The sequence below is a fragment of the Typopeltis vanoorti genome, chromosome 5 (assembly GCF_054136105.1).
Source record: "Typopeltis vanoorti isolate ZY-2024b chromosome 5, IOZ_Tvanoo_1.0, whole genome shotgun sequence".
In the NCBI taxonomy this organism is placed as follows: domain Eukaryota; kingdom Metazoa; phylum Arthropoda; class Arachnida; order Uropygi; family Thelyphonidae; genus Typopeltis; species Typopeltis vanoorti.
Window position 1 is genome coordinate 90,929,482 of NC_143553.1, and position 23,046 is coordinate 90,952,527.

General features: G+C 35.4%; 1 protein-coding gene across 7 annotated transcripts in view; it reads left to right on the top strand.

The window, feature by feature from the left end:
• Positions 1-23,046, top strand: part of LOC150106647 (glutathione S-transferase C-terminal domain-containing protein) — a 300,229-nt gene that overhangs the window by 67,987 nt on the left and 209,196 nt on the right. For all 7 annotated transcript variants that reach the window (XR_016548323.1, XR_016548324.1, XM_090392600.1 and 4 more), the window contains one exon: positions 2,862-2,897. Coding sequence is in view for 5 of the 7 variants with exons in the window: in XM_090392600.1 (XP_090248726.1) it covers positions 2,862-2,897 (36 nt within the window). In the remaining 2 variants the exon portion in view is untranslated. The remainder of the gene's footprint in view (positions 1-2,861; positions 2,898-23,046) is intronic.

The following is a 23,046-nucleotide window of genomic DNA, read 5'->3' on the forward strand; positions in this document are numbered from 1 at the left end:
ATAGAATTCCAGATGAAGAGGCACAATTATGAAAGGAAGTTAATTCATGACCAAAAAGCACAAGTTTAAACCCAAATTGAATGTCATCAAAGACAGGAATGCAGAAGTACTAACAGAAGAACTGGAAATCAAAAATAGATGGAAAGAGTACTTTCCATGTATTTCTCTGGTGTACAGTTTCTCACATTAAATGTGAGGAACTGTACACCAGAGGGGATAAGGAAAATTTGGAGGTGTCCTCTCAAAAAGAAAATTTTGGTTTGGAGCCTCCTCCACGCTGGCCTAGTTGGCCAAGTTAAGAGTATCCACTCTCCAGCCAAGAGGCTGCTGTTCGAATCCCACCAAGGGCATGGATGTTTGTGATTGTTCTGCTAACGTACTAACCAATTACCATATGTTTTGTTGTGACCTGTGTCCTGACGCATTATGACCCTTGATGTCTTTGCTCTATAAAAAAAAAAAAATCAAATCAAATAAAACCTCCTCTACTTAGGCATCAGATTGAAGGAGCAATTAAACAGCTTAACAACAATAAGGCCCCGGGTGCAGTTAGAATCCCAGCAAAGTTAAGGCCACAGGGGATGGAGGGATAAGAGTGATTACAAGGATATGAGAGAGAGGATCATGGCCTAGAGATTGTAGGGAAGTCGGTTTCATACCACTATATAAGAGGGGAGATACAAAGGATCGCAAGAACTATAGAACTATTAATCTCTCCTGCAAAGAGGATTTTTATTAAAGATCATCCTAAATAGGATTGAATCCACAGTTGAGGCAGAAATGCCTGAGGAACAGATTTTATGAAAGCTAAGGGTAACAGAAATCAGATCTTTTGACTCCCTGTGGTAATGTGTTTCACAGACTACTCTAAAGCTTTTGACTGTATTCAGCATATGAAACTGTGGGAAGTAATGAAAAGAATGGGTTTTTCCTCAACACATCAGGTTGATAGCTAACATGTACAGTGAGCAAGATGCCATGGTAAGAACAGGTATTGGATTAACTGATTAGATTCAGGTTGGAAAGGGAATTAGAAAAGGATGCCTACTTTCTCTTCACTTGTTTAGTCTATACTGAGGACATCATGTGTTTGGCATTGGATGAGCTCAAGACAGGAATTAGGATAGGTGGTAGATTAATCATTAATCTGATGATACAGTACTCCTTTGTAATAACAAGGAAGAACTAAGACAAAGTTGATGAGATCAGTAAGAACAGAGGACTTCAACTCAATCCTAACAAGACAAAGATTATGGTTCTCAAAGGAAATACAGACAGAAAAGCTCCTGAGAAACAAGTTCACCTTAATGAAGAAAGAATTGAAGTTAGCAAGTTTGAGTACCTGAGATCCATTATTAATGTGAAGAATTGCTATTCAGAAGAATATTAGGAATGGCTTAAACAACAGTAAGAGACTCTTCTAAAATCTGGAAGGATAGATCTATCTCCATGGGAACAAAGTTAAGGTTTTTAGATGCAACTGCTTTTTCAACAGTGTCTTATGAATGTGAGACTTAGAACTTAAATCTGATAGGAAAAGGATAGTTGCTTTTGCAATGAGGTACTACAGAAGGCTGCTGAGGATATATACTGAAAGGTGACCAAATGGGTGGGTGCTAGAAAAGATCAGCAGAACTTAAAGGCTCTTTAAAGATATTGATAGAAGACAGTTAAAATACTTTGGACATGTTGAAAGGAGAGGACTTTTCAAAGCAGCAATAGAAGGTAAAGTTCCTGGAAAAAGAGGAAAGGATAGACCTCCATTGAAATAAATGGGCGGTGTGTTTGGATTGACTTCTCCAGAAAGGCTTATGATAGGACCACCTGGCAAGGACTGGTGTGGAACATTACCAAGGAAAGGAGTCGCCATACAACATCTGATGATGTCTAATGAGCTGATGGATGGACGTAAATGTACACTGTGCTGCTCAATATAATGTCCTGTTTACACCATATAATGTCCTGTTTACACCATATAATGTCCTGTTTACACCATATAATTATAGTGTTTTGAACTTTTTTTTTTTAGCATCTTGTCATGTGCTTTTTTTAGATCAACAAAACTTAAATACGGTTAATTGTTATATTTCTATGACTTCTCAAGTATTTGTTTTAAATTAAAAATCTGATCCTGATAAATAACCGATAACCATTATTTGGTCTGAACCTAGCTTGTTCTTCTTGAAGTTTCCTCTTTTACAATTTTTCTTAGACTTTTCTCAGGTATGCTTGCATTAATCTTCCCTGGAATAATCAGTAGGGTGATTCCTCTGTAATTCTCGCTCAGTTTTATTTCTGTATAATCTCTAGTGTAATCATCTAGAATTCAGTCCTTTGACCATGCCTTCTGAATTATGCAAACCAGCCACTGTAACTTTTATACCTCCATATTCCAAGTTTATTTTTTCTCTTTAAGGATGAATATCACTACTCCTGTCTTTTATATATATATATAGAGAGAGAGAGAGAGTTAAAGACAGAAAGAAATTTGCAGTAACAGTTAATGCGAAGTTATAATCATTTGAATAAAAACAGATATTTTTGACAAAGCATTGAAAAAGCACTGAAGATGACAAAAGTATAGATTAATCAATGCAGTACAATTTCCTTATAAAACAAGTGATATCATCTACATCCTTTGAGGAGAATACATTTCTGAACATAGTGAAGATTTTAAGTAAGGTTACTGGATTAATTCAAAAGTATACTAGTCAGTGTGATGCACATACATACATACATTCTCTTTCTCCCTCCCTCCCTCTCTCTCTCTCTCTCTCTCTCTCTCTCTCTCCCTCCCCCACTCACTCACTCACTATGGTATTTATTTATTATTTTGTTATTACTATTATTTTTATTTTCAGGGATATCGAGGAGGTTGCCTAACAGCTTGTGCAGAGGTTAGTATAAAAAATTTGACTAATTTTGTAGCATGTATTACAATAAACTTCAGTTATAATGCAAATATGTATAGGAAAACATATGTAGGATGGCATATGGTGAAATTGTAAGAATAGGAAAATTAGAACTCCATGGCAGACTCAAGAAGTTAATAAGGCAGTACTGGGGGGGGGGGTATCATATCAGACATTCCTGGCAAGTAAGTCAGCAGGCACCTTAAGAAAATAGAAATAAAAATGTAAGAAAGCTGTGCTGTGTATAAAATAACTAAAGTTATGGGAAGATTTGGAAAATATAGCAGATAAATATCACCAAATATTCTTTAGGCTGCTGAAAAAGCTTAGAAATGGAAGAAAAAGCACTATAAAAGGAATCAGATGAAAAAGAATAGATACAACTGATAAGATTTCTGAGAAAAACTACAGCCCGACATTGTTAGCATTCAAGAATGTGTGAGCAGGGCTAATCCTAAGTGGGTTGGTCATTTAAGAGAGGTCACCTTAGAGGAAGACCAAGATGGAGTAATTCATTCAGAAGTACTTTGGAAGACAAATGTTAATAAATTTAGTTTAATCCTTTATCCAAGTGTAAGCAAACAAAGTTTGCACTTGAAGTATCTTCAGGACTGAGGCAACTCGTGGTAAAGGTGGACCAAGCTCTCATCACTCCTTGTCTTAGTATCTCCCATAATGCATAGCACATCTCCTTGCGGACATGTATAATGCTATGCATTAAGGGAAGGGTCACTACCCAGACCGGTTTCGATATTGAGGTCTCGTCAGTGGGAGTCAGACCCAGAGGTGGTGATACCAAGGTGGAAACAATGGAGAAGTCATATTTACCTATACGAGTTGCCAAAAGGTGTCTCACCTTAAAAAAACTTTAAAAACTTGCAACATCTTTCTCTAAATCCAGAGTAATTTAATAATAAGATGAGACACCTTTTGGCAACTCATATAAGTAAATATGACTTCTCCTTTGCTTCCACCTTGGTATCACTGCCTCTGGGTCTGGCTCCCACTGATGAGACCTCAATAAAGGTCGAAACCGATCTGGGTAGTGACCTTTCCTTTAATTCATAGCATTATACATGTCTGCAAGGAGATGTGCTTTGCATTGTGGGAGATACTAAGACAAGGAGTGATGAGAGCTTGGTCCACCTTTACCACGAGTTCCTCAGTCCTGAAGATACTTCAGACACAAACTTTGCTTACACTTGGATTAAGGATTAAACTAAATTTATTCTAGTCTAACCAAGTGTTAAAAAAAAAAAAAAAAAAAAAAAAAAAAAAAAAAAAAAACTTCCAACAGAAATGTTAGGTATGACAATATTGGAGTGCTGACAAGTAATAGATTAATTTGAAGGAAAACTGTAGAAAAGAGTTTAGTAATTATTTAAGCTTAATCATGTGGTTCTGTCATAAGTATCCTGTACAACCTTTGTGGGTACATATCAGAAAATTGATGATGGCAATCATTTCTTGCTTTCCTGTTTAGATCAATAAGAATCAGCTTTTCTTTTTCCTTTATATGTGAACTGCTTTTTTCTACTGATTCAGAAAATTGCTCTACTTCTTCTTTAGTAGAACCTTCAATTGGACTAAAGGCACAAATAAGTTTCATTTTACATTTCCCCATTTTGATAAATGCCCTTTATCATTCTACTTGAAATTGCCTACCAATCAAGAACTTCATCTTTGTGTTAGCTTTGAATGCTATAGGTACTCCTTCCTTTCCCTTATGACTGTTGTCTAATCATGACATCTTTTATTTGGTTATCTAAACCCTAAATTGCCAGCCCATCCTTCTTTTTTTAGTATCCAGACAGATCCATGTGAAGTTGATAACTGGATATTAAATCAAAAGCATTAGTCCATTATCCACCTTTCTTTTAACAGCTGTGCGAAGGTATCCTCTCATTTATATAGATTTGACTCTTAATCAGCCCTGCTTATTTGCACAGAGTGAGAAGACCTAGAAATAAAAATAAACTCAGGAGGTATCCAAAAGAATAAAAGAAATGATAAAGAAGAAATTAATGATTTGTGAAACTTTTCAGTCAAGAGTAATGATATTAAAATGTTATTCAAAACTGAAAAAGTTTAGAAAAAGTTACATTTCAGATATTTTCGGAGTTGAGGAGAGAGAGAAATAATATCAGTTTAATGGTCCTCCAATACCAAAAGAAGAATTACTAAGAGTTATAGAATAAATGTTAATGATATGCATTATTTGAAAAGATGAATGAGGCAGAAAGGGTTCCAGGTCAAAATGACATTCATATAGAAATGTTAAAAGCCTTAGAAGAAAATGGGATAGAAGAGTAAAGAAAACTGTTTAATCACATATATGAAAGTGAAATTTTTACATTGAATGTATAGTTACATACTAGTAAGCCTAATGAGTCACATAACTTCAGTATTAATTTGTAATTTCTGTTACAAATTACACTAGAAAGAATAAAATCAAAAACAGCAAATGAAATAAAGGACATTGACATGGATTTATGAAAAATAAAGGAATAAGGGGAGAGGCATCTTCAATAGCAGAATACTACTAGGGGAAAAAATGTAGAAAGATGTTTGTTTCATAAATTATAAATCATTTGATAGTGTTCCCCATAAAGAATTAATAGAATAGAAAGTATTGACATAAGATTGATAGCTTATATATATATATATTCACTTTAAGGACTCACTTTAGTGAGTATAGGTATGGCAGACCCGAGGCACCTGAAGCTGGACCATGCCTTAATTCATGTAATATACATCTGTTATGTTAACTGTAGACTGGTCCCTACTCTTCTTTCCCCATGCATTTCTTCTCTTCTTGCTCCTTTCCCCAATGCTATTAGAGGATATGAGGGCTAGGGATGATTCTTTCCTGTTTTCCTATTTTTTGCCTTCATGCTGTAGGAGTCTGCCTTCTCTCCCAGGTACCTGTCCTACCATAATTATGGAAACTGCAGCAGAGGAGTGGCAAGCCGGCTGCAGTACTTGCCTTAAAACTTTGAGTAGTTCAGCTACAAGTGATTTGAAAAATGCTTCATACAGGATAATCAACACGCCTGCTCTAATACCACATAAGGCAGGTGAGACGTTTACAATGTGGTCTGCCAAAAGTATTAGCCATATTTCAACAATTAATGTTTGGACACTATTCAAACCTGGAAAATTAAAAGTGATTGAGAAAGAATTGAGAAGATTTAAATTGCATGTAATCAGAATTGCTGAGACCCATTGGCCAGATGAAGGCATGTGTTAGAACTAAAATGTGGCAGAATATATTATACAGGTAGAAAAGATCAATAACATAGAGAAGGAGTTGTATTAATTATTAAAAAGCATGTGATCACTTCTCTCGTAGAAACCAGACCAATATCTTCTAGAATAATGGCAGCTAGATTCAAAACAAAAGAGAATAACATATACTTAAAAATAATTCAAGTATATCAATCTAAAATTGATCAGCTTCATGAAGAAGAAGAATATCTAGAATTTCTTGAAGATGAAATAAACAAGAAAATAGAGATCATCTTAATCATGGGTGATTTCAATGCTAAAATTGAACATTCACAGAAGATGAAAGAGATGTAATAGGAAAGTTTGGGATTGATGAAATCAATGAACGAGGTGAATGTTACTAAATTTTTGCAGGTTAAATAACCTATTTATTGCTAATACAATATTTTATCACAGAAAAAATCATAATTATACTTGGACCTCCCCAAATGAGAAGTTAAAAATTGTATAGATTATATAATAATAAACAAAAAAATGGAAATCCTCAATCATTACTGATTGAGCATTTCCATTTTTTGTGTAAAAACCCTAAGAAGCATAGAATAGATCTTTTAAAACTGAAATTATAAAGAATATAAAGAAACGTTATGGGAAGAAGGAAAAGAAAGTACACTCGGGTCTTTCTTTATGCTGATCTTTTTTATGCGGATTTGAAGTTATGCGGTGCATGCCCACAGATACGAGACACTTCTGCGCATGTCAACAGAAGAATCCATTCCGATAATAGGGTAATCCAGCGTTTCCCAAACTTTTCCTATAACGGAAACACTTCACAAATCCTGAAATTTTCATGGAACACCTTGGTTATTTTGTAATGTATTCATTAATAATTAATTGTTAATTTAGCTAATTTTTTATTAATTAATAATTGATCATTAATTAAATTTGACCCAATGGAGAAAAAAAAAAAGCACAAGAAAAGCAATTTCTTTGGAAAAGAAAATTGCAATTTTAGATCGCTTAGCAAAAGGAGAGGGATCTACTGTGATTGGTAAACATTTTAATTTAGGCGAATCTACTATAAAAGCAATTAAAAAGAATGAAGTCGCAATAAGAAAATCTGTCATTTCTGGCAAAAAAAAAAAACTAACTGCCAAATTATCATCGTACTCAAGAGATGCTTTATTAGAAAACACGGAATGAGCACTCGTAATTTGGATTGAAGAATTAACTCAAAAGGGAATTTCTATAAGTGGTTATTTAATTAAACAAAAAGCTCTTCGGTTTTATGAACAGATGAAGCAATTGGAGCCGTCTACTTCCACTTCCCAGGCTGATAAAGAATTTTCGGCTAGCAAAGGATGGTAAACCGGGTTTTTAAAAAGGAATGCACTTCATAATGTGAAGATTACAGGTGAGGTTGCAGCAGCAGATGAAAAAGCAGCCAAAAATTTTTAAAAGAAGTTAGCCAAAATTTTTGAAGATGGTGGATATTGTCCCGATCAAGTGTTTAACGCTGATGAAATTGGATTGTTTTGAAGAAAATGCCTAGTCGAACTTGCATCGCAAAGTTCGAGAAAAAAGCAAGTGGGTTTAAAGCAAGCAAAGATCGAGTAACGTTGTTACTTTGTAGCAATGCATCAGGAGATCGAATGCTGAAATCCCTCCTAGTAAATCGATTTCCGAGACCACATGCTCTAAAAGGCAAAGATCTAAAACAGCTGCCGGTACATTGGATGGCTAATACAAAGACCTGGGTAACAACTGTTGTATTTACTGAATGGTTCAATAATTGCTTTTTGCCAGAAGTGGAAACATACATGAAGCAAAAAACTCTAGATTTTAAAGTTTTATTAATTGTTGACAGTGCACCAAGTCATTCGCATTTAGAATATCCAAATGTGCAGGTAGTGTTTTTTCCACCCAATACAAGCATTATTCAGCCATTAGATCAAGGCATAATTGCTACTTTTCAATTTAGATTGGATAAACTAGAAAATGAATCATTAACAGTAACTGACAATAATAAATTTAGTTTAATCCTTTATCCAAGTGTGAGCAAACAAAGTTTGCGCCTGAAAGTATCTTCAGGACTGGGGTAAGGTGGTGCAACTCGTTGCAAAGATGGAGCAAGCTAACATCACTCTTATCTCAGTATCTACCATAATGCAAAACACATCTCCTTGCAGACATGTATAATGTTATGCATTAAGGGAGAAGCCACTACCCAGACTAGTTTCTACCTTTATTGAGGTCTCTTCAGTGGGAGCCAGGCCCAAGTGGAGATACCAGGCAGAAGCATTAGCAAGGTCATCTTTACCTATAGGAGTTGCCAAATGGTGTGCCACCTTTTTATTAAATTACTCTGGATTTAGAGAAAGATGTTGAAAGTTTATTTTTCACTTTGCACCTGAAAGTGTGAGCAAACAAAGTTTGCTCACACTTGGATAAAGGATTAAACTAAATTTATTATAGTCTAACCAAGTGAAAAATAAACTTTCAACAGTAACTGACGTTTGGAAAAAAATTTCTATTTTAGACTGCTTAAATCATGTTACATCTGCTATCGCTGAAATAAGACCACAAACTTTAAATGCTTGCTGTAAAGCAGCTTTGCCTGGATGTATTTAAACAGTGCAACCATGGAAACATCTTACATTATCAGCTGAAATCATTAATTGGCACATGAAATTGGTGGAGAAGGTTTTGATACATTTAGCCAGAACAATGTAGACTAATTGCTAGTGGATAATGCCTTAAGTGACGATGATATTATTGGATATCGATCAACTTTAGATATCGTTGAAGATCCAGAAAATGATAGTGAAGCGGAAGAAAAACCTGTCCCCCTCACTACAAATATAATTCGAGAAGGTCTTGAACTGTGCAATAAATTGGAAAATCATTTTCTTGTTAATGATACAAATTTTGAACGAACCTTTAAATTCCAACATGAGCTGAAGAACTGTATGTCTGCATATCGCGTGCTGTATAAAAAATTAGTGAAATCATCATCGCAAAGTTTAATCACTTGATTACATTGTCAGAAGAAAAAAATCAGCAGAACGAGGGTGAAGCTAATTCTGTTTGTGAAGAGCCATTGCCTTTACCATACAGATCTGATGCGTTGACTATCTCTTCTGGTGATGAAAGTGATTTTGCACCAGTTTGCAAACGTTGCCGAACATTGTCTAATAGCGATGATAATTCTGATGACAAAATGTTAAAAAAAAAAAATGTTACTTTTCAATAAAATTAAATGAATAAAGCTTTAAAACAGACTTATGCGATTTTAGGTTTATTTTAATTCATTGCTTCGATTTTATGCGGTTTTAGAAAATTATGGAACATATCCCTGATTTTTCAACGTAAATTAGGCCTTTTCTGTGTGATTTTTTATATGTGGTTTTCTGTGGAATGTATCTACTGCATAAAAAGAGAACCGACTGTATTTTAACATCAGCAACTGCGGCCCTTGGTTATCCCGTTAGGACCAATAACAAGTGGATGACTGGTGAAATTCTGAATCTGATTTGCTAAAAGAAGAGAAATGAAACTAACATCATAAAAGAAAACAAAACTCAACAGAAAACAGGAATACCCACAATTTAATTAAAAAGGAAATAAATTCAAAATGTAAAAAGTCAAAAGAAGAATATCTTGAAGAAAAAGCCAAGCAATGTGAAGCCAATAAAAAACATGATTTAAAGACTATTTTCAGAACAATATAGGAAATATCTAAAACGTATATTCCTAAAACAATCACACTAATAGATCAAAATGGAAAAATTACAGGAAATGAAGAAGAAGAAAATATAGTACAACTATTTCCTGCAAACTTTGGAAACAATAACACAAACCATCTAACAGAACTTAACTCAAGTTCCACTGAACCACCAAAAATTCTTGATGAAGAAATACATAAAGCACTCAACGAAATGAAAGATGAGAAAGCTACTAATTTTGATAATATTCCAAAAGAATTATGGATAGAAGGTGGAGAAAGAGTTATAAATTACCTAAGAAAACTATTTAACAAAATAATTATTGAACAGAAATTCCCTAAAGATTGGAAGATATCAAAAATAATTCCATTGCATAAAGATGGTGATAAGATTGTGTGTTAACTATAGGGCCTATCTCTCTGCTTAATAATTTTTACAAGATTTTCATCCATATTATACAAAACCAAATTAAATCTCTGTGAAGAAATCTTAGAAGAGGAACAAATGGGCTTCAGAAGTGCCAGAGAACAGTAGATGAAATTTTTGTAATACAGAGACTAGCAGATCTTATGATAGAAAACGATTCTATTCTTTATTGCTGTTTCATTGATTATAAACAGGCTTTCGATACAATAGATAGAAAATACATAATCAAATCCTTGAAAAAAATAACATACGAGGGCGGTCTGAAAAGTTCTCGACCATAGATGGCAACTATCGGCAAGATTTTTTTTTCTAAGTTGATACATCTGTCATAAGCATCCATGTGAAATTTCGAGTCATTCTATCAAGTAGTTTGTTTTATTACAGCTGTCTGAAGCAAAAGTGTTGTCTGTATCCCTTGAAATGGATAAAATTGAGTATCATGGGTTATAAAATTCTTTGTAAAAGAAGGTTTAATGGCAAAAGAAATTCATTTAAAGTTCATAAAAAGTTTATGGGCACTCTTCTCCTTCATTTTCGACAATTAAGAAATGAGCTGCCGAGTTTAAACGTGGCCGTACCAGTATTGAAAATGGTCCACATGAAGGACGTCCAAAAATTGTAACAAAACCAGAAATCATTGATCAAATGCACGATATGGTATTGGATGACCAGCGAGTTAAAGTGCATGAAATTGCTGAGACTATAGGCATTTCAAAAGAACATGTAGGATATATTTTGAATGAAGAATTGCAAATGAAAAAGCTTTGCGCAAGATGGGTGCCATGCTTGCTCACAGCAGATCAAAAACACACTTGCATGAAATTCTCTGAACACTGCTTATAGCATTTTAACAAGAATAAAACTGATTTTGTGCGTCAATTTATTACTGTGAATGAGACTTAGATTCACCATTACACACCAGAATCCAAACAGCAGTCGAAACTGTGGACAGAAGCTGGTTGCTCAGCACCAAAGAAGACAGTCGGTTCCATCAGCAGAAAAGGTCATGGCATCTGTGTTTTGGGATGCTAAAGGCATTTTGTTTATTAATTATCTTAAAAAGGGTAAAACAATAACCAGGGAATATTATTCTGATCTTTTAACCAGACTAGACAAAAAAATTCGTGAGAAAAGACCCAGTTTGCAGAAGAAAAAAATCATCTTTCATCAGGACAATGCACCTACCCACAAAGGTGTTTTGGCAATGGGAAAATTAATGAATCTGTACTATGAATTGTTGGAATATCTATCCTGTTCCCCATATTTGGCTCCCTCTGACTTCTTTCTCTTCCCTAAACTAAAATTTTTCCTCACTGGTCTGCATTTTTCTTTGAATCAAGAGGTGATTACAGCTGTAGAAGGGTATTTTGCTGAGAACCACTACAGGGATGGGATAATTGTGCTGGAGCATCGCTGGAATAAATGTATTAGTCTTAAGGGAGATTATGTTGAAATATAAAAATAATTTTGAAGTTATAAATTCGTTTTTTCATTGGTAGGCCAAGAACTTTTCAGACCACCCTCTTAGATCCCTATATTATTAATTTCATTAAGCAATATTATCAAGACACAAAAGCAATAATGAAATTTAATAAAATGGAAACAGAAGAAATACATATGTAAAAGGAGTTATGCAAGGTTATCCATACTTATTTAATATATACATTAGTAATGTCATTGGGAATCTTTAGAAGAATGTACTGACCTGTCAGTAAATGGAACCAACATCACTCATATCAAATATGCAGATGATATAGTCCTTACTAAGAGCGAAGAAGATCTGAAATCCATGATCAGCAAAATAAACCAAATTAGCAATAAATATGAGCATAAATTTCACTAAAACTAAAATAATGACAATAAGGAAAAAAAAGAAGCTAGTTAACATTGATAATATATATTTATAATGAACAAGTAACTCAGCTTAACTATTTGGGATCACTCATCACTGAAGATCTAAATTATACTAAAACAATAAGTCATAGAATAGGTTTAGACTTTTCTGTAATAGAAAAGCTAAATAAAATTTGGAATAGTAATAAAATAAGTAAACGGCTCTAACTAAAAATGTACACCTCAAGGGTACTGCTTGTGGTCCTCTACGGATCTGAAAGTTGGATAACAAAGAAAAAAGAAGAAATAAAATTACAAGCATTTGAATCCAAATGCTTATGAAAAATAAACCAAACTAAATGGACTGAGAAAAAGACCAATCAAATAGTGAGGAATGAATTAAATTATAAAGAACTAATATTAGACAAACTAAAAAAAAAGGTTTAAATGGTGTGGGCATGTAAACAGAGTGAATCAACAGAGATTACCTATATCACCCTACAGGGATGGAAAACCACCAAACAGACAAGGGGCAGAATAAGGATAAGCTGGATTACTAATAATAAATTTAGTTTAATCCTTTATCCAAGTGTGAGCAAACAAAGTTTGCGCCTGAAAGTATCTTCAGGACTGGGGTAAGGTGATACACCAGGGCAACTCGTTGCAAAGGTGTAGCAAGCTACCAACACTCCAGTCCCGGTATCTCCTATAATGCAAAACACATCTCCTTGCGGATATGTCTAATGTTATGCATTAAGGGAAGGGCCACCACCCAGACTAGTTTCTACCTTTATTGAGGTCTCTTCAGTGGGAGCCAGGCCCAAGCTGAGATACCAGGCAGAAGCATTCGCAAGTCATCTCTACCTATAGGAGTTGCCAAATGGTGTGCCACCCTTTTTTAATAAATTACTCTGGATTTAGAGAAAGATGTTGAAAGTTTATTTTTCACTTGGTTAGAGTATAATAAATTTAGTTTAATCCTTTATCCAAGTGTGAGCAAACAAAGTTTGCGCCTGAAAGTGTCTTCAGGATATTATACTCTAACCAAGTGAAAAATAAACTTTCAACATCTTTCTCTAAATCCAGAGTAATTTATTAAAAAAGGGTGGCACACCATTTGGCAACTCCTATAGGTAGAGATGACTTGCGAATGCTTCTGCCTGGTATCTCAGCTTGGGCCTGGCTCCCACTGAAGAGACCTCAATAAAGGTAGAAACTAGTCTGGGTGGTGGCCCTTCCCTTAATGCATAACATTAGACATATCCACAAGGAGATGTGTTTTGCATTATAGGAGATACTGGGACTGGAGTGTTGGTAGCTTGCTACACCTTTGCAACGAGTTGCCCTGGTGTTGTATCACCTTACCCCAGTCCTGAAGATACTTTCAGGTGCAAACTTTGTTTGCTCACACTTGGATAAAGGATTAAACTAAATTTATTATACTCTAACCAAGTGAAAAATAAACTTGGATCACTAATATCAAGAAGGCTGCTAAGATCAACAGCCTCTAAGATCTTTCAAGAAAGACTTTATTAAGAGAAGGGTGGAGAAGATGGACTCATGATGTCATGAGTCCATCTTCATGGACTCAACTAGTCTTGATGGAAGAGAATCAGTCGTGTATATTGAAACCAAACTGCAAACTGTCCGAAACTTAAAAAAATTATCAAGTGTTAAAAAAAAAAACACTTTTATATATATGTAAAAACAGGTAAGGATGATGATATGAAGCATAACTAGTTCATCTGGAACAGTTGTGAATGATCCATCTGTGGTTGCAGTGTTTGAAATGTTTTGAAAAATTACAGCTTGAAGGACAAGATTTGCAGAATGCCATAATACAGGAGGAGGAAATATTTGATATCTTAAATCACTTGGTAATTGATAAGGTTAGAGGTAGCAATGATATCTCTCCCTTGGTAGTAAACTACTCTGTCATGGTTAATTAATCCACTTTTTGATCTTCTTCGATGAGTCACTGATGTGAGAAATGAAATAGTTCCTCAAAGAAAAAGTTTGCAAGGGTTATTCCAATTCATAAGGGTAGGTCACACACAAAGTGGAGAATTATAGCTCAGTAAGCCTTCTTAGTATTATTGATAAAGTAAAGGAAAAATTAATTAGGAATTGTATCCAGGAAATTCTTGACAGGATTCACTTTTGAACATTGCACATCGTGGTTTCATTAAGAGGGATCATTTATGACAAACCTGATTAGTTTTTATGGTTTAGACCAAGGAAGACCAAGACTATGATGTGATTTATATTTGGATCTTAGCAAAGCCTTTCATATCATTCCACATGAGAGACTGCTGATTAAGTTGTACCAAATAGATACTGATGATCATCTAGTGAGATGGGTAGGAAATTGGTTGACTAATAGATGACAGGAAGTTGTGTTTGGAGAAGAGAGTTTTCAAAGAACCACATTGTTAGATAGGAGCAGGGTATGCTATAGGGTTCATTGTTGGGACCCTTATGTTTATCATATTCAGAAATGATCTTGATTCAAATATTAAAATTTCTCTCTTTCTAAATGTAAAGTTGGGCAGAGTAATTGGTTGTTTGGGGGGACCTAAGTTTTTCACAGGATGATCTTAAGACATTAGAAGAGTGGGTTGGAAGGTGAGGTTTAAAATTTAATGTGAAGTATATCTAATCAGTAAGAAAATAATGTAAGAAGTTAGGTAGATATAAGTTGAATGGGCAGTCTTTAGAAAAAGTTGAATACAAAGATTAGATTATTTTTTGATTGATGGAGAATTTAAGTTTAGGAAGATAAGACAAGTAGTAAAGCTCAGCAGATTGTGGGATTTCTGAAAGTTTTTTCACTTGGCTATGCTATTAATTATATATTGGGTTTTATCTTTTATCCAAGTATTAACAAACAAAGTTTGCACCTGAAGTACTTTCAGGACTGGGACAACTTGTGGTAAAGGTGGTATAAGTTCTCATCACTTTCCTTAGTATCTCCCATAATGCAAAACATATCTCCTTGCGGACATGCATAATGCCATGCATTAAGGGATAAGCCACTACCCAGATCGGTTTCACTCTTTATTGAGGTCTCATCAGTGGTAGCCAGACTCAGAGGTGGTGATAGGAAGTAATGGAGAAGTTATATTTACCTATACGAGTTGCCAAAGGGTGTCGCACACCCTTTGGCAACTCTGAGTAGTGGCCCTTCCCTTAATGCATAGCATCATACTTGTCTGCAAGGAGATGTGCTCTGCATTATGGGAGATACTAAGAAAAGTGATGAGAACTTGTACTACCTTTACCGCGAGTTGCCCCAGTCCTGAAAGTACTTCAGGTACAAACTTTGTTTGCTAACACTTGGATAAAGGATAAAACCCAATATATAATTAAATTGTGTGATTAATTAAAATAAGCTGCTCCTATAGAAATAAGGGGATGATACTATTATACAAGTATTTAGTCAGACCAGTATTGGATTATGGTTCTCCAAGGTTTTAGTGGATATCAAGAAACTTGACGGTATTCACTGTAGAGATGTATCTTAATAATTATGAGAATTGACTGGTTGCTGTCTGATGAGTTTATTTAGCAGAAGACAGAGCAGATTTTACTGAAATGTATAAGTTAATTCAAGGCATATATAAGATAGGTACTAAGAGTTTATTGCATTTGGCCGAACCATGTTCTATTTATTTATTTTGTGTATGAACCACAGAAAATGTAAGAGCATACATATAAATGATTAAACACATACATTTAAAGAAATGGACATTAAAAGCATACATTAAAAGACAAAAATGCCACTTGTATGAAATATTCAGCAAAAATATAAAATGTCAAATTTCACTCATCCAGTGATTAATATACTTTAAAGCTGTTTTCATTACACTGCATTAAATCTTCTCAGGTACATATATGATTAATGTCTATCAAGCAGCATTGCAGAAGATAATCCATGGTTTGTGTTTCACCACACCAGCAGCTGTCATTGTCTGTGTAGCCCCATCTGGCCATATTCTGCTTTGGTCTGCCCATTCTGGAATGAAGATTATTCAATATCTTCCATCTTTTCCAGTCAAGATGTAAGCCAGAAGGAAGAGATTCGTTTAAGTTCAGAGCCTCTGTAGATTGTTCTTGCCACGTTGTTGACCTTGTAGCTTTTATGGAATCAACCAACGGTTCCACTGAGTGAATGAAACTTTTCTTTGATCTTAGTCTTTTATGTACTACAACATGTCCATACAAAGGATGCCGTTCATCATTTAGTTGTTGTTTCTGCTCATATCTACTCTGTGTAGTCCTTCTGATGTGAGGAGGTTCAATACCAGACAGTGAATATTTTTGTAGGCTTAAAACAACCGGTGATGTGCCGACTTGTTTCATTAAAAACTTGATCAATAATTTTGACAATTTAATGATTTTTCCCAAATAGGGCTAGCATACTCGGCTGTCAAAAAGCAGAGTGCCAGTGCAGAGGTGCGCAGTAGTTGTGGATTTGCACCCCATGGAGATGATGTTAATCGGCTCAGAATATTATTACGTGTTTGAGTTTTAGCTGCTGTCTTCTCTATGTGTCGCTTATAATTTAGGGTCCTATCTAGTGTAACACCTACATAAGTTGGATTTGGATAATTGACCAGTTTCACACCATTCCATTCTATATTCAACTCTCTCCTCGCCTCCCTATCATCATCATCAAATTCCTGCCATGTACCCTCAAGGGGTGTACAGGATATGATAGTACTACATCAAAAAAAAAAATTACATCATTATTAATTTACTATCTACAATTTTCCTCCAAATCACTCTGTTACTTGTCAAGACTCCAACATTATCAGATCTTATATTTCTATCGTCTAAAGCACTTTGTACCATATCAATCCACCTATATCGGGGTCTTCCTCTGGGTCGTTTTGCTGCCAACCTGGCAGAGAACACTTGTTTTGCTAATCTTTCCTCGCCCATTCTGCTTAAGTGACTATACCACCTGAGATTAGCTCTGCTAACACATTCCTGGATGCTGACAATGTCAAGTTCTTTCCTAATATCCTCGTTTTTAATATGATACTGCCATTGATGCCATCTGTTCACGCCTATAATCTTTCTCAGGACTCTCATATCTGTGGTCTCTAGTCTTTGGTCAAGTGTTTTACTTCTGACCCAGCTCTCAGATCCATAAGTTAAAACTGGTTTGAAACTGTCTTGTATACAGCTAATTTAGTGTTCCGACTAATTTCTCTCTTATTCCATATGAATTTATTCAATTGACTTCCCACCATACCAGCTTTGCTGATTCTGTTGTCTATTTCTATATTTAATTTACCATCTTCAGTAAAAATCGTGCCTAAATAGCTGAAATGTTTTACTTGTTCCACAGGTTCTCCATTCACAACACAGTTGACAATTTCAATGATTCTGCCTATTTTCATTGTCTTTGTCTTTTTATTGCTGACCTTCATACCATATCTATTACAACAGCTATTCAATTTAGTCAGAGAATCTTGCAGACTTGTAGCAGATTTATTTAGAAGTATAACATCGTCTGCATAAAGCAAAGAGCTGACATTAACATCTCCAATTTTGATATCATGTTTAATACCACTTTCCTTCATAATGTGATCCATATGGATAATGAATAACAGAGGGGATAATGTACATCCTTGTCTCACATCAGATTTAACATTAAACCATCTTCCTGTACTTCCTTCAATTCTAACTGCTGACTTACAACTCAAATAAAGACTAAGTATTGCTTGATATAATGCCACATTGACACCATATAACTACAGCGTATTGAATAGCTTCTCTCTTGGCACCTTGTCATATGCCTTTTCCAAATCGACAAAACTTAAATACAGATCTTTGTTATATTCCCATGCTTTCTCGACTATCTGTCGTAAAGTGAAGATCTTATCCTGACAGGCTCTATTTGGCCTGAATCCAGCTTGTTCTTCACCAAGCTTTTCTTCCACAATTCTTCTCAACCATTTCTCAAGTATACTTGCATAGATCTTGCCAGGAACACTCAGTAGGGAAATACCTCTGTAATTCTCACATGCAGTTTTATTTCCCTTTTTATATATGGGTACTATTAGAGCTCTACTCCAATCATCGGGAATTCGTCCCTCTGTCCAGGCTTTCTGAACTATGCAGTGCAGCCATTGTAAGACTCTTATACCACCATACTTCAGCATTTCTGGTCGAATATCATCTACTCCTGCTGCCTTTCCACAATTCAAGCCTTTGATGGCTTTTTCTACTTCAAGTATGGATATATATTCCTGACTGCATGCCTGGTCAGTGTTTTTTACCACTGTGCTGTCATCACTGCTTGTTTCATTAAGCAATTTTTCAAAGTAATTACTCCATACTTCAAGGATATCTTTTTCTCCCGTTTTCATGTCACCTTTATCATCTCTAATTCCTTTTACAGCACACTTTCCTCCATTCTTAAGCTTCTTCAACAACCTCCAGAATATTTTGCCACCTTCTTGATATTTATTTTCTATATTCTTGCCAAAGTCCTCCCATGACTTTTGTTTAGCTAGTTTTACACAGTGTTTAGCATTCTAGCATTTGTCTGTATATTCTCTAAGAGCACAAGCTGACTTATTTGACAGGAACTTTTGATATGCTTTCTTCTTTTCCTTCACTGCCTCTTTAACTTCCTGTGTCCACCAGGGAGTTCTGATTTTTTTATCCTTACAGACAACCTCACCACATGCCTCTCTGGCAGAATCAATGTTTTCTTCAGAGTTTGCCACTGAATCTCCAAGGTTTGATTCCTGTTCTCAAACTCTTTCATTTTTTCTTCAATAATCTTTGTGTATTTTAGTCTACAGTTCACATCTGAGAGCTGCTCAACTTTTATTCGCTTTAAAACTTTCTTACATGTTATTCTTTTCAATATTAAATTCAATTTTATCCTGCTCAAGACTAAATAGTGATCACTTCGAATTTCAAATCCTCTGTACACTCTGGTGTCCTGCACCAGGTAGAAAACATCATTATCAACAATAACATAGTCAATGAGACTTTTCTTATTCCTAGTCTCTTCTCTCCATGTGAATTTGTGCACATTTTTATGTTGGAACATGGTGTTAGTAATAACCAGTCCATGTCCTGAGCAGAAATCCAACAGATAGTTGCCATTATTATTAGCTTTACTCTTTTCTCCAAATTTTCCCAAAATATTTTTGTATGTCTCACAATCATTTCCTACTCTGCTATTTAGATCCCCAACAAGGACCAACTTTTCATTTTTCATTGTGTGTGTTGCTTTTTCTAAAGCCTCATAAAACTCCTCCACTTCTACCTTAGTAGAACCTTCTGTGGGACCATAGGCACAGATAAGTTTCATTGTCCAGTTCCCCATTCTCATATTTGCCCACATTACTCTACTTGAGACTGACTGCCATTCAAGAAGATTAGCCTCGTATTTTGTGTTGAATACTATGGCTACTCCTTCTTTTCCTTGAATGTCATTGCCTGAATATAACATTTTGTATTTACTGCTCTGAAAGATCTCACCAGTTTTGGTCTTTTTTGTTTCAGTCACCCCTATTATGTCGATCTGGTACTTATCTAATTCCTCAGCTAGCTCCATTTCTTTGCCATTCAGGCTTCTTACGTTGATAGTAAGATCTTTAACTCTGGTGATGTTGAGTTGGGGTTTGTTTTCAGATTTGTTCCAGTAGCTGACTTTTCGCTGTTCGCCCTGGTTCCCTGGCAAAAACAACTGGGGCCTTGTTTAACCGGGCGACGCCCCAGCCGGAATAAAATTCTGTCATGTTGTACCATCATTTTTTATTTTGGTTTAACCAATAAGAATACAATTTGGTCGGCTAAATCCCAAATTGCCAGCCCATCCTCGTTCATTCAGTATCCAAGTAGATACCCAACAGGGTGCACCACGAGAAGGTGAGGATTGGACATTAGGTCAGAAGCCCTGGTTGGTTCTCCACATTCCGTTAAAGGCTATGTGGAGGTCTCCTCTCAGTTATACAGTTTTGACCCTAAAGCACTCCCTATTATTGAGATGGAAAAGACACATTTAGGTTTTACTGGGATTTGGTTTCAGTTGGTTTTCCTTATAGTAAACTGTAAGGGTTTCAAGTTTTTGTGTGAGCTGCTGCTTAATGTAATCAAAGAATTTTGCTTGATAAGCTACTGCTTGGTCATCTGCATATAAGAAGGTTCTTGATTGTGGATTTATAGGTTGGTGATTAGTGTATATACTGAAGAGGAGGGGAGATAGCACACTTCCCTGAGGTAGACCATTTTTCTGGATATGCAGTCTGCTCTTTTTTCCTTGAAAATCAACAAAGAATCTCTTGCTGAACAGCAGTTACCTAAATATCTCCATTTATTTATTTTATTTATTCGTATGGAGTTTCCTCCCTTTTTCTCCCCTGTCCCTATTGGAGCGAGTTGATCCTCCTCATGGGGGGGGGTTAAGTATTTATGGCTGTAGATCCATGTGTGTGTGTGTGTTCACGGAGCCGGTTTGCCTGCTTGCGGAATGAAAATCCCCAAATAAACTGGGGGGGGGGAACCCTACTGTCCATGTCCAAGACCGGTTAATTTGGCTATGGGTTGGGTGAGAAAGATCCTTAAGCTCCTCATATCGGCGACAGGAATCGAACCCAGGACATTCCTTCCCCAGGCATATGGTTGTGAAGCGCACATCTATTAGGCTAACCACGCGGACACTATCTCCATTAACCGATAGTTATTTGTCCTGCTGTAAATTTTGACTATAAGCTTTCTAAACCATCTTTTATAAGAAGACATAACAAAAAAGCAAAGAACAACAACAAATATATGAAGTTCATTTTTTTTACTGCTGGGAGAAAATATATAGAATAGCTAGCCTTCATCAGTGCATTATAGAATTTGTGAGTTTGCGTAACTTCTTTAAGACAGAATTAGATAGTTGTTATAGTTGGAGGAGAGGTTAATTAAAATTTAAACTTAATTATCTAATTTGAGATTGTTGACCATCTCAGTATTACATCTCTATGTACAAATATATATAAAAATATTAAAAATAATAGAAAATAAAAAAAAAAGTGAGAGAATGAGTAGGGAGAAATGAACTTTTTTTTTAAAATTTTTATTTATTTATTTATTTTTTCCAGCATTAACTTAGTAAGTTATGGACTGTAGCTGTAGGATTCGTTTCTGGTTGCTCCAGATTTCCCTTCACAAACATAAGTGTGGCACTAAACACATTTTAGTTTTTTTTAAAATGTATATATCCTGATATAAATATGAATTTAGGTATTTTGTGGAGTTCAACCTTGCCATCCTAGATGGACACAAGTCTCCTGGTGTTGAAGGCGAATTATTAATAATAATTTTACCAATGCAGGTAACATAAACAAGAAGATTTCATGTTAATTGATAGTGGTGGAATCCATACTGTCAGTTGCTTATTAGTTGAGAGCTTCAATGCATAGAAGTTGTGTGTTAATGATTTTCTTCATTACTTTAGAAAGATCTAAAGTGAGTGCAATAGGATGGTAATTAGATGGCAGAGATTTATTGTTCTTTTTTAAGTGGGTTGAATATGGACTTATTTCCAGGCTACAAAGTAGAAACCACAGTAACAGAAGAGAATAAAAGAACAACACAGAGAAGCATTCAACTCTGGAGTGCAAACCATCAGTACAGTTGAAGAAATGCCATAATTTTTTTAAGGCTGAAGGAGAATTTTTCTGGCCAAAAATAAAGTTTAGAATTATAGGGCAGCTTTTACCTAGATCATCTCTATGTAAGAATTAGAAAAAAAAGTAACAAGAGTTGGAAGTACAATTGGATATAAAGATAAAGCCAGTAGCTTTGGATTGAAACCAGAAAGCAATGGCTGCCATCTGGAAATTTTTATTGTTATTATTGAGAGACCTTGAGGAAGTCGGAGACTCATCAAGGTAGACCACATCTCTCCCCCCCCCCCCATCTTGAATTTACACTACCTGCCCTCACAACCTCCAAAAGCAATTCCAATCATGCCCCACTGTCCCACTGTATGAAAGAAAAATCATACTCTCAACCCTTTTTTTGCTGCATTCATTCTCATTTTCCATGGATACCTCCTCCCTACCTTTCATAAAATGAAAAATCCCATCTACTGGTATACTGTATAACCCATTCAGAAGTTTGTAAGTCTCAATCATCCATTAATTAAGGCATAGGAGTTGAGTGCTAATGATTTTCTTCATTACTTTAGAAAGAACTAAATTGAGTGCAATAGGATGGTATTTAGATTGCAAAGAGTCACTGCCCTTCTTAAGAATGGGTTGAATATGGACTTCCAGGCTGCAAAATAGAAACCATAGGAATAGAAGAGAATAAAAGAACAATACATAGCAGCAATCAACTCTGGAGTGCAATTGCAGAAATGCCATCATTTCTTTAAGGCTGGGGGAAAATTTTTGTTAGTGTCTGCAGTCTATAAAAATTCTCAGTTTGTCTTCATAATCTATATTCCACAATTGTGATAGCTTTAATATTCTCCTTTTGCACTCTCTCCACTGTATCAGCATCACCACAGAAACCAGGAGACAAGACTAGTGCACAGCAATCCAAGCAAGGTGATATCAAGACCTTTCCCTATGTTTTAAGGTTTCAGCATTGCAATTATCCTCTGAGTTGTATTTGCAATCTTGCTATATTGCCCTTGAACTTCAACTCCTATCTACTAAAACTCCAAGATCTCTAACTTGATCAGTTTCTTTTGGCATATTCTTACCAATATAATATGACATTGGATATCTCATTATACCAAAGTGTATAACTTAACATTTACTAACATTGAGCAGATAGCTGTTTCCACATGCCCACAATTCCTGCCTATTCAAATCATTCAAGTACATTTGCATTCCTTATTACACTGCCTGTCTTTGCATCATCAGCAAACAGCTGTGTATCACCTGTCAAGT